The sequence below is a fragment of the Numida meleagris genome, chromosome 13 (assembly GCF_002078875.1).
Source record: "Numida meleagris isolate 19003 breed g44 Domestic line chromosome 13, NumMel1.0, whole genome shotgun sequence".
NCBI classification, from domain to species: Eukaryota; Metazoa; Chordata; class Aves; order Galliformes; family Numididae; genus Numida; species Numida meleagris.
In genome coordinates, this window is record NC_034421.1 from 9,354,712 (window position 1) to 9,368,085 (window position 13,374).

At 38.0% G+C, this 13,374-nt stretch overlaps 1 protein-coding gene across 7 annotated transcripts in view; it reads right to left on the reverse strand.

Annotated features, from left to right (window-relative positions):
• Positions 1-13,374, reverse strand: part of CLEC16A (C-type lectin domain containing 16A) — a 68,126-nt gene that overhangs the window by 18,320 nt on the left and 36,432 nt on the right. For all 7 annotated transcript variants that reach the window (XM_021411170.1, XM_021411172.1, XM_021411171.1 and 4 more), the window contains exons 19-21: positions 11,833-11,984; positions 10,986-11,190; positions 9,612-9,779 (exon numbers count right to left, since the gene is read on the reverse strand). In XM_021411170.1, coding sequence (XP_021266845.1) covers positions 9,612-9,779; positions 10,986-11,190; positions 11,833-11,984 — 525 coding nt within the window. The remainder of the gene's footprint in view (positions 1-9,611; positions 9,780-10,985; positions 11,191-11,832; positions 11,985-13,374) is intronic.

Below are 13,374 nucleotides of genomic sequence, written 5' to 3' on the forward strand. Positions count from 1 at the left end.
TTCAAGGCACGTTACAATTCCGGTTATTCAATAATGCCATTTTCCAATTTTCCAATTTTTTTTCCTAAAAGAAACCCATCTAGTTTTCAACATTCCTTCTGAAGCACTTAGTATTTGTGAAAACAAATGAACTAAAATACATTTTAAATCATTATCAGTAGTCACTATAGTTTCATAAATCATGAGAACCCAAGAACTGGTATGTGCCACCAGACCTGCATAGTCTAATGATCATATTTTACTTTAAGTTTTTACTGCTATAGTTGGAATACTAGACAGTAACAGGCCAAAAATGCACTCTAATTTATTCCAAACTCTTCTCCCCCTTGCCCCCGACTTACTAAAAATTGTTTACAGCACTCACATAGAGATTATTAGTCAAGGATCAGTAATTTATCAAAACTGAGAAGGGCCAGTTTGGGGGTAGGAATTGCAGAATATAATTTTAATGTTCTTCACTATTTTTAGTGTCCCTTCCAAAATTAACGTCCCAAACCTCTGCTCCATAGCGAAACCTGCTTCCATTGGGAGAACCTAAAAGATAACCAGAAGCAATGAACAGTTACGGACAGTAACACAGGAACAGCACTGACTGGAATCCACCACTGTTTGAACTGTGCTTTGGCTATTCCACAGAGAAATAAAATGTCAGCCTTACGGACAAGGCAGTTCATATTTTTAGGCAAGTTTTATACAGACACTGATCAAGATTTTCCACTTTGAGTACAAGAGGTTCTTTAGGAATGATTGGTCATCTGTCACCAACTGCTTCACTTTTCCAACAGAAACAGTCCAGGAAACAACAGTTCCTCCACCACTGTAACAGTGTTAACTATTTCCTTCCCTATGCAAAAGCCAAATTGCTCCTCAGGCACAGCTAACAACACAAATTGGTCGGAGGCCCCACAACTTTAGCGAGCAGTTTTCTTTGCTTGCCTACCACGTACAACAAGAGGTCAATCAGGAGATGGGCTCCCAGATGGCTCACAGGACTTCAGGCATCCATGTCCCACCAGACAGGCACGAGGAACGACACAGAGCTCAGCCTCCTGGCACCCTCCTATTGGTAGTAAAGCACAACTTGCCACAAATGTCTGCAAAAAGCTTTCTTTCCCATTCTGTTTTTTGCAGGATTACAGTTTTTAACTTGTATGGAAAAACTGTAGCGCACTGGCAACGTGACTGGCTGATTTGTGACAATTTCAAGTTCAATTTAACACTACATTTTAGATACTCAAAGTTTATACATGCTGAAGGCTTTGTCAGACTTCAGCTCAACATAAACAAAGACAAGAGTGTCTTTGGAAGAGCTGGAACACTCTACAATACAGTCTTTTACGAACACGCTCTGTATTTGAGGAGAGAAGCTGAAAGATGGGGACTGCAAGCAAAGAAAAACACACAAAAAACCAAACCCCACTTGTTTCCAAAGCATGGGTCTTTAACAAAGTTGGTTTTTATTTCCTGAAGACATGATGTTCAGTTACATATGACAAATGTTTCTGTTTGCCATGTCAAGCTATTGCATTTTCCAGTGCTTGTTAAGACCACCTTGAAGTTCATGTTCTTATTTACAACAAAATGAGCTTGTTTCTGCTGGGACAGAATTAAGTAAGCGTGGTCTGGCTTATAGCAGACTTTGAAGAAAGACAGAGCACTCGGTTCTTGTATCAACCCTCTTGCAATGATTTATCAGAAAAAGGCTGCTCTGTGCAACAACAGAAGGTCCAGGCTTGACAACAAGATTTGCTTTCACAGTGAAAACTCTCCAGTTCTGACAAACTTCAAGAAGTACTTCATACGCTTTGCTGATCTCTATATGTTAAAGACCCCTGGTTTGAGACAGCCTCCAAACTTGCTTGTGATCAGACTATTTGAACAAGTCTGGATACCTATCACAGGAGTAAAAGCAGTGACTTGCCCTTACTGTATCTTTCAATTAGCACTTTTTCCCCCTTTAATCTGATTTTTCAGCTGAATTGTTAACTTAAAGAGTTTTCATGGTTTTGCTATTACAGAAGTAAATGATTTTACCTCAAATGGCATCGATATTATAAAAATCTAGATGAAGCAAAATATTAATTAACTGCTTAGAATACCAAAAAATTACCTACTAGAATTTTAACATGCTCTTAGAGCAGAGTTCATGAATTGCCTGTCCTGCACAATTCCAGTGAGGACAAATACCACTGTACTGTTCATACTTTCCTCATTTCACACTTTCCTTAGAAGATTACGCTCTTACTGTGGTTTGTTAACCAACCGTCTGCAATAACAACAACATGCCTATGGGGATCCCTCGATTTTCAAGGTGAGGCTTTCCTTAGGCTGACTCCTCCTAGCAGACAGAAGCTTTTACTCATCCCTTCAGACTTTGATAACAGCTCTTCAGAAGCACTTTTTGTGTTCAGTATGAGTTGAGGATGAGGTGGCATCCACAACTCTTAGCTGCTTCCAATGCTCTCCTCATTCTCCCATGGAAAGCAGGAATGGCAAAATTTCCCTTTTATTGGCAGTTCACTGCATTATTTACTGTAGTCATGAATTACCTAACAATGTACTACTTGTTGTCTTTGCTGTGTAGCAAGCACTGAAAATGCAAATGCACCAAGCAATACTTCATCCTTCTTTTAAATGGGCAGTCTGCCAGGACACTGGATGGACGATTCACCCTTTATAGAGAATCTCCTGTACGGAGAATTTGCCGACACCTTGCTGTAGGCAAACAGGCACAACCCCATTTAAATACCTTTTAAAAGAAAAAAGAAAAAGATTACAAGAAGCATATGAAAGCTTTAAAATACAGACATGAGAAGTCAGGAAAATGCTTTTAACAGTAACACATACCATCAGGCTGCAGTATAAGGAAAAAAGCCACAATAGATGAAGGAAGGCACACAGACAAAAGCTGATAAACACTAGTTGTGCTAATAACTGCACTTCACATGTGGTCCTACTTCTTACCCTGTACCACCCATGCTTATATTCAAGATCTAGACTCAGAATCACTTGCAGAATCACAGTGCTATCTGAACTGCTGTAGTACTTGCATCATAATTTTAGATGGGTGAATGACACTTCAGCAAGCTTTTGTCCTACTTTAACCTACTATTCATCATGTCCAAGATAAACACCACTTGAAAGAATTACATAACCATTGTGCCAGGAGGCACCTACTTCAGTTAAAATATTTTGGTAAGAACCTCATTATTCCATAAATGTAAATAATTCTATTTTATTTCAGAAACCAAATTGATGGATGCTCTACAACCTTTTGGCTAAGTTAAACTGAGGCTACACACAATAACATTAGATGGTCTGCAAAAAGTTAACCAAAACTGAAGTACTCAAGTAGAGTTTCACTGAGACAATCCTCTACAGCAGAAAGCAGTCAAACACTGAGGAGAATTTTGTTCTCTTCTTTCCTATGAAGACTGAGCTGCTCTAAATATTTAAAAACAACCTTTTCCCTCCTTGGATTATTCCCTCTAATCCAAAGCAAGATACTTCACTTCCAGCACTACCATGCCTAAGACAACTTTTCCAGCAACTGCCCTAGCATGTTTGCATGAGAATGTTTCCTGAATGGAAATATTTAAGCACTACTTCTGACCCTGTCTGAAAATTTAACATTTTCTAAACCTACAGCTAATGTGGGAAGAACAGTAAATCTGTACTTTGGACAGCCCTTCAGAAAACAGCATCCAGATGGGACTTTTTGCAGTTCCATTAAAAACAAACAACTTCTAAAGTTGTGGGTCAAGATGCAATGGAAGACAGTTCTTCTGGGAAGCTAAAAAACAAGCTCATGAAGACTCCATGTGTTCCTCCGACGCTAAACACAAACAGTTATTCATTTCAAATTGCAGTAAATGCATTTGGCAAAACAGCACACAACATTCTATCCTACAGCGCTAGACCCAGAACTTCCCTGAACTCTATTCAGACAACAGCTTCCATAACCTTCCACAGATGCCTCTGTTTGAGTATTTGACTATCTGAAAAAAATGGTTGTCTTTTTCCAGAGACATTGTCCTCATACACTACCATAGGCTGACCAGAACTCAGAATGGATTAACAACCAAAAGAATCTCAGCTGCCTCAATGCATGGCCCATACCACTGTCTCTTTTGCTTGCCACAAGATTATCAAGCTTCTTTCTGAAAGACCATGCTGAAACTCAGTGGTTTTTCAAAGTGCCTTTTATGGGAAACAACTGAACAACCTAGCAGACACAGGTATAGCTGAATAGCATGCTTTCTTTGGCAGTCTATCCATCTTTGGAATTTCCCATCCCTTTTCTCTCCTATCCTCATATAACACTCTTGGTTTAATTTGCTGAACCACCTATGGTTCAGTTATTTTGGTAAGTGGATCACCATGAAGACTACAGCAAGAAATCACCTTTCTTTGAAGACAGCACTGAAATTCAACCCACAACCACTTGAACTAAAGTAACCGGTGGGTCGGTGGACAACAGTTGAATGAGTGGCTGTTGTGGAAGGCAGTTAGGCAGAAAATTGAAATTTAAATCTTCTCTCCTGCTGAAGATGGGGAATCCCAAAACAACAGATTCAGCATGCCCTTGAGCATGCATTGCATGAACATTCATTTTTCATTATTGCAAGCACAAATAAGTTTATTTTAATCCTACTCTTACATCAACACAAAATAGCAGGTCAGCATATTTTATCACTTTGAAACTGAGAGAAAGATGCTAAGCCCAAAATTGGGCTGTTTTGGGCATCAGTTTAAGACAAGTATGGCAAATTTTTTTTTCTGCATTTTCAGAAAAAGTTTTCCCTGATTTCACTTGCAGATGACTGAACTTGGTCATTGCAAAGACCGTGCTCAAGCTCCACATGACTACCTTCAAGCTTGCAGGATTTTCTTATTGCCATACAACTGCTTAGAGTTGCTTGTTAAGAGCCTAAAAACCTAGTGAACTTTTAACACTAATCAAACGATATGTCCATGAGAGGTTGCAAAGAGATCTTTGTTTGTTGCGATTGTTCTTAATAATGTAGAAAACTATTACTTCAAGTGAGTATACCAATCTCCACATTGGTGATTTTTGAAGGAAAAAATACACCCCTATGCTTGTGAAGGCAGCTTCCTAATCCTGCTCAGTTTAAAAAAAAAAAATTTCTTCTTGCCAAGGTTTTGTGACTGTCAAATGCACGTTTAACTCTCTATTTTCTGTGTTACATAATTCACTTCCTAAAAGCTGTAACTGGAAGGCAGACCAGAAACAAAGTAATAGTTTCTGGAAGGTACAATGTTATAGCTCCCTGCATAAAGTTGAAAGGAACAAGCAAGACAATGCTTTACCAAGTGCCGCAGAACAAAATTAACAATCTGAGAAGCATTTACCAGTTTCACAAACAGAAATCACTAATGTATGTAAATGCATCAATCCCAAGGCATTCGTCATGGCTTTAGATACGGAGTTTGCACTAGCAGAAATGTTGCATAATGCTAGGGAACAGAACGGAAGAAAAGCAACAAAGCAACAACTGCCTGCACTTGTTTCTGAAAATCTGTTCAGATTGGATAGATTTTCCAACAATATCATTATCCTTGTCTTCCTGTGCCTATTCAATCATTTCCCATAAAAAGCACTTTGAAAAACGATTGAGTTTCATTGCGCTCTTTCAGGAAGAAGCTTGATAATAAACTTGTGGCAGCTAAAATGAGAACCAAAACAAGATAGTTCAAAAAATCTTTGTATTTTAGTATTATTTTGGGAACATTGCTTTTTTTCTACAAATCATTTTGGAGGAGTTTTGTTGATAATTTCCACATAACCACCAGATTTATAGCACCTCTTACTCAGAATTCTTCCCTTCCTATAACATCATGCACAATGGGAAAATGAAAAATAAACCATAACTTCATGTTTTACAATAATTTTTGTGACTTCTTTAACCCTCAAGGTAGAATGGAAATCGCCATTTCAGACAACATGCGCAGAAGTTATAATAGACTTTTAAGCACAAAAATATACATATCTATGCCACATAGAAGGACATACCTTGTCTTTATTTGTATGCACATTAAAATAACAAAAAAATCACTAATAAAAGTGCGAATGTATAAGTATATATAAAATCTATTCCTAAAGCTATCAATAAGTGTAGTCTCTTATCAGAAAAACAGAGTAGTTTTCTACCTTGCATTCTTCATCATCCTTCTAAAAACCAGCTTCCCTCATATGAAATACCCAACAGGCTCTCGTGTTAGACTTCCCTATAAATCAGCATTCTGAACTCTCTGCACTGAACTGCAAGGAACTTCCAGGCTTCAGTTTGCTTTATGTGAATAAAAGCAGGAGAGTAGTTCTATCTCAGCTGGCATACACCAACATGACGAGGCTTCCTAAAAATTCCATAGTGGGAGGCCACATATTTACCCATGTGAATATTTTATACAGTTTAAACATGAAAAGCCCATACAATTGTGTGCCAGTCAGTGAGCAAGGTGTGAGGGGTGAATAAGCGAAGGGTGAAGCATGTGCTCAAATAGTTCTGCCAATACCTTGCGAAGGCATTTAGGACACTTTGCCCAAAGCTGTCAAAATTTGTCACTTTTTTGTGCTTTTTTTATGTTACATTCTTTTCTTGCAACTCCTAGCACTGAAGTATGAAGTTCCACAAAGATCATTTTGTGAGAGTGGCAAAAAAACTCCTTCCTTTGTTTGTTATATGGAAGCAAAGCACTAGTGTCTAATCTGAGTACCTCAGCACAGGATGACAGAAAGAAGATACAGCAAGAACAAACACTCAAAAAAATAAGATGAAATATGTCAAGTCACAACAAAACATTGAGTGTGGTAACGGGAAAACACGTCATGCAATACAGCTGCAGATAAAGGATTTTACGTGTGCTAGAGTAAGATAAGTTAGTTGGCAGGGGAAGGTAAGTCTTAATCGTTCAAAATACTGTAAATGAGCACTACTGAACGAGAACAAATATTCTAACCAGGAAAGTCCTCCAGGAAAAACTTGCAGAGAAAAAGCAAGCAGAATTAATCATAACTCCAGGAAGCAAAATGATGCTCAAAAGCTTCTGGAGGTGCCTTTGTTGCTCCTTCATGGCTCTCAAGTTATGACAAAGATAAGTTACAAATACAATTGTTTCCTTTCTGATAGTCATGTTTTTGCTTCAGCAGAACACGCTGTTTATGACTCAGGTATTACTGAGAAGAGGCCCCTTCCCATTTCAGAGCCAGTTCTCTTAAGTATTTTTATAAAAGAACTAGATGCAGGACTTGAATGCACATCAAACAAGCTTGTGGACGCCACTAATTTGGGAGGGGCTGTTGACTCCCTAAAGGGCAGAGAGGCCTGCTTGCAGGGAGATCCTGACAAATTGGACAGCTAGGCAATCACCGATGCCACGAAGCTTAACAAGACCAAGGGTCAGATTCTACACCTGGTATGGAAAAATCCTGGCTACGTGTATAGACTGGGGGAGGAGAGGCTGGAGGAGCAGCCCCACAGAAAGTGATCTGGGGGTTGTGGTAAGTTGGATCTGAGTCAGCAGTGCGCCCTGGCAGCCAGAAGGTGCAGCCATACCCTGGAGTGCCGCAGGCCCAGCACTGCCAGCCAGGCAAGGGAAGGGATTGTCCTCCTCTGCTCTGTGCTGGTACGGCCTCACCTTGAGCACTGGGTGCAGGTTTGGCTGCCGTAACATACAGAGGGCGCTCATCACAGCGACAGGTACACTGCTCTTAGAGAAGGCTGATTCTGAAACAGTAATGCTGGCACCTTTCCCACCACACCTTTTCCATGGAATCCTTATGTCAAATAAGGAAATACGTTCCTCTCATACAACATACATATGTCTTGAAAAATCTGAACAGCAACTGGAAAACTGTCATGATTTCCCTCCTCTGTGCCCAGGACACAGGTAAGCTGAGCTCTGAGTTAGTCATAAGGCAGTAGAACATCTGCTTTTTCAGTAGAGCATTTTCATATATATATATATATATAATTTTTTAATCTGTGAATCACGTTTCACAAAACGCTATTTTGTGAAATGACTGGTAGCTAGTTTAGACTTTTTTTTTTTTTTTTTTTTTTTTTAGCTCTGGGGCATATGGAGCAGTGCACAGTATGCCAGCTCTTTTCACAAACCGGCAGGAAAATGTTAATACCTTAAAGATGGCCTTATGCACCACTGAGAGATGTGCTGCGTAAGTACGGAGTATGTACAACATGATGATTTAAACTAACTCTCTTTGCAAAGGATGACAACACATTAAGATGCTTCCAGTGTATTAGGAGAAACTGCCATGGACATACTGCTCACAACATACCTGGAATACACGCCCAGATATTACTTGTTTTTCTAGGGGTAATTTTTTCCATCAGCCTCACCCTAGAGTTGTATGTTCAGAAACACAACACAGTAAACTTTTCACTGTTTATACAAATTACAGTTTAGCCTCTGCAGATATAGATCACAATTCACTGTTAGGGCAGTTTCCATAAAAAGTAGTTTTAGTGTCTTCCTGAATTCTCAGTATCTGAATGAAATTAAATTCCTTGGAAACACGTCGGTTATCTGCCTTATTTACATTCACTAAATGCTCTATCAGCTATCATTAATGGTCTGACCCAATTCATGCACTTTAAAACCTCAAAGCTTGAGGTCTCAGGCAGCTGAATGAAACAGGAAGAACCGCTGAATTTATATCCAATAGATTTGTATTTATTAATTACTTGTATTCAAGTCATAATTTGGATACTTACCTGGAACTAAAAGTTGATTACAAGTGTTACAGCCAATCTTCCTCTGTCTACAAACACCCTGTAACACCTAAACACATCTCTACACATCTCAACATTTACATGCCTTTGGATATGAAGCTTTGTGAAAGGAAGTGCCTTCTACAGACCTGTGGAATTATTTCTTTTTTCTTTCAAAATACAGATAGCACCTCTATATTTTTGGTAAATATCTAATATCACAGCTGCAAATATTGTATTTATCAACAATTATTACAGAATCTTGCTTTAAGCACTCAGGAAGCTTTCTTCTAAGGGAAATCTCTGTCAGGGAATTCAAAGGTTGGATCATGCTTAACATTTCAACAGTAAAACAGATCCATCCTTGCACTCTGAACATAAATATTCAACCATAGCTAAATTGCTACTTCAGAAGTAAAACAGTCAAGATGAAAACCATGTTTTTTAATACTGGACTTTGAATAATTACATGAATTCTATGAGAAAATTGAAAGCATGTGATAAGGTTATATCACATGACCATGAGTTACGAACTCACATTTGCATCTATAAGGCAGCACACCAATCACAGATAATCACTATTCAATGGGTAGCTGTCAGAGCATTTCTAAACGTTCGCATTGCTAACACTAAGAATTTTTTTAAAAATAAGTACTGATACTGTAAAACAGTCTCATTTAAAAATCTCTTGTCAAGCTTCTATGAAACACGAAAACAAGCTGGTTTCATTCTTTGATACATAGTTTTCAGCAAGTATGAGACTTCACAAGAAATCTAGTTAGAATTTTCGAAGTATGTTCCTTGTTTTACCTATTTGCAACACAGCAAAAATTGCTTAAGAATTAATGCTAATGTTACCTGGAACTTTGTCAACAGATGCAAAAACAGAACGTTGCACTGTAGGATCACTGCTACCACGTCGTGCATGATCATAAAATCTAAATGGAAGGTGCTGGGATGCAGCTGCAGAGCTGTGTCCAAAACCCATAACTTCATTTGAAGGCTGAACAGGAAGATCCAGGAGAGCTATGATTAATCACAATTGATAATTGTTGTTATTTATAAATACAGAAAGGGATGCGTAGATGAAAATAAAATGATAGAGCTTGCTCAGAATCTTAAGACTACATCAGACTCATTAATATAGCTTGCTTGCATTTACCTCTTAATTGCAGTTGCAAACGCACTAGAAAAGGAGAAAAGATTTCTGAGCCTTTTTTTTTTTCATTGCTGTCACACCACAGTCACATTAAGGAAGCCTCACAATACAACAGAGGAAAAACATGGATTACAGTAAACTCCAGTATGACATCTGTAATGCAAGGAGTTATTAAATAATAACTTAAGATTTTTCCTGTATGGATAAAGTCATCCATAGTTACACAAATGAGCACTGCAGAAAGTCATTTAAAGAGTTAATCTGCTTTAAACTGGCAAAAAATGCCTTTGTGTGGCCCTTCAACCTAGAATTTTAGATATCAAAATAGATTTGTATTAACTTCAAACTTACATGATGTTAAAGATTTTAACACAAGACGTAAGTTTTTGACATACCAGTTTTGTAAAATCAGAGCATAAAACTCTTTTTAGTTAGCTTGCTAACTAGATCATAAAACACCAAAATAATATTAAGCCATCTATAATCAGAATAATTATCTGGTCAACTCATTATTCTTAACAGCAGCTGTGATTTTGTTTTCTCAACTCTGATTCACTATAGCTCTTGGGAGATCCAAGTAACTCGGGTAGCTGGTATCCTTCTTCATTTGCCCACCTATTTCCCATTCTGTATTTTGGAGTTTCTGTTTCCATACCATTTCGTTCAGCTGATTTAAGCTTCAGTTTATGTTTCACTCATTTAATACTCAAGTCATACTTTAATCACTCTTCGCTGTTTATTCAAAATTAACTCTTTATCTCTTCTCAAGCATTTCCTCCAAATACAGACATCTAAATGCTGATGTTCTATTTAACATTTTGGAACACTCATCATCACCACATCCAAGCAATTAGCTTATCATTAACACCATCATATGCAGTCTTTCTTTTTCATCTTTTCTTTCATTAAATATCAAAACACATTTTACTCCAATAAAATCTATTGCTTGGAAGCTAGATACTGGTTTACAGTTTTCCGTGCCCTCTTTAGAGTTTTCTATCCTTACATCACAGAGTCATTTGCTATGACATGTAAGCCTTGCTTCTCACAGTCATTTCAAAATAACTACTTACCTGCTATTCTCTGCATTTTCATACGCCGAGCTTGGATACGGCCTTTTGCAAGACGCTGCTTTGCAATAATGCAGCGAATGTGATCAGAAAAAACAAATGTAGCTTGAAGGATAGGGAAGGGCTTAGAATGAGGACTTGAGGCAGGCTTATGAATTATAATGTTCAGAGCTCTACTATCATCTTCTACTCCTGTCACCTGCATATCCTAAAAAGAAGAACAGGGCAAATAGCTAATGAAAAAAAGTTAGCATTTCGTAACAGTTTCTGGGTTAAAAAGAAGGACTATGCAAGTTGGTAGTCCTGGATTCAGTCCTAAAGAAGTTTGTACTCCTAGAGATTAAGTCAGTTTAAAATGCAATTATGTTACCTGGACATAAGGGAATTTGCAGGAAATACAATCATTAATATTGGCTAAAGTAAGAGACATAAATCAACATTTAAAGCTTTTGAAATCAATTAGATAAGCACAATTGATTCTGAAGTTGCAACCTGTTACCTTCTCTACTCTTGTATAAGGGTCAGAACTCCGGGAAAGTTCATTACTGCGTCATTTTAGGAAAACACCTGGAACTCAATCTAGTGCTGTATGATCTCAGTGTTCAAACCAACATACCCCAAAATATATTGGAGAAGTTATCCTACTTTTAAGTGTGTCTCTAGTTATCTAGAGAAACAACTTCAGAAAAACAGTTTAAAGGCAGGAACTAGAAAAGACTATTAACAGAAGGAACAGATGAGCAGGACACACCACTTAAATATACAAGTTAATACTGGTATTGCTATTTAGCTGTGGAAATTGCGATTTTCAGCTGAGAAAATGTAGAACACCCAGATTAAAACCTCTTACCTGTAAAAGGCCTGCAAACTTAACTACTCCCCAACCAAGTCTGGCAACATCTGGCTCAACCAGACTCATCTGGTAAATATCCACAGCCAGGAACCTTTGAACTTGACCTCCATCCTTTGTCATGACCGTACAAGCAATTAGATCGCTGTTATCTGAAAGAAGGAAAAAAAGTTATACAGCTACTGAACTTCAGGATTCTTGGTTTTGGTTGTCTTATGTAACACAACGCTACCACAAAATCACAGAATGGTTGAGGTTGGAAGGATCTCTGGAGGTCACCTGGACTAACCCTGCTGCTCAAGCAGAGCCACCTAGCGCAGGCTGTACGGGACAATGTCCAGGTGGTTCTGAGTCTTGACCTTATCATACACATTAGTGTTCAGAACTGCTTGTAAGTTATATATTATAAAGCACTTTTTTTTTTTTTTTCCAAATCGTCTCCATCTTCTTTTCATATAAAAGGTCATTTTATTTCAGGGGTGAATTGCACCACTGCTGATTTCATTCACTAAATGGAAGTTGCAAGTCTTGCTGAAAAACCACAGAGTCCAGCACTGCTGCATGCAGCTACACCTACTTCCTTCTCAATTTAGGCTCCAGTCGGATGCAATTTACACCTCTAGAAGCCTGAAACGTGGCTCTTCTGACTGCTGGAAGACTTCCAACTTCAGGATTATATGGACTCTCACTGTAAATTGTACCTTTTTGCTGTTATTTATTGAATTAGGTTACATCTTTTCCTTTTCCCACCCACACTACACATTTACTTTGAATAATCAAAACCTCTTTCAGCCATCACACTAAAATCCCCTTAAAACTACAGATCTCAAAAACAAAGAAAGAACTTCCCTTCCCCGATCCCTTCCAAACCTCACGGTATGTATTCCAGTTCCAACCTATCATTCATCAGTGACCAAATCACATTCTTTACACCAGATGAAGTCTTCTGAGAGCCCTACAAACTGCCACTGATACTTCCTAGCAGACCTTTGCTAATCTAGATAAGGTTTTTCTTTATTTCAAATTTATACTTTCATTCCCATTATTCATTACATTTAGGATTGGACTTGGTCACTCAGCCTTTCCTTTAATGAGGGCTTAATGCCATGGGCATCAATTTACTGTTCAGATGTCCAAGACTACTTTTCTTCTATTCCACATACACATACTGTTATTAAGGATGGTGTATTTTAGTGTCATATATACTGAAGTCATTTTGATAAATTGCATTATTTACATTAAGGTAAATATCTTTCAGAAAGGTTGTCCTCTTTTTCAGATTATTTATACCTAGCGAGGTTCCTGACACATAGTATTCAGCACTTCTTACAGCAGTATCTCCACACTTGCTCTTGCATTTGAAGGCTAGTTATTGCACCAACCATCTGAATAAAATATATATTAAATGGATGAAAAGTGGTCATATTTTTTGATCCAAAGATGTATTTGTACGTCGATCCATTTTATACATACACATCAAGGAAGCAGTAGAAGTACAGCTCTCATATGCTCCTTCAGAAATTACCTTATAACACCATTGTT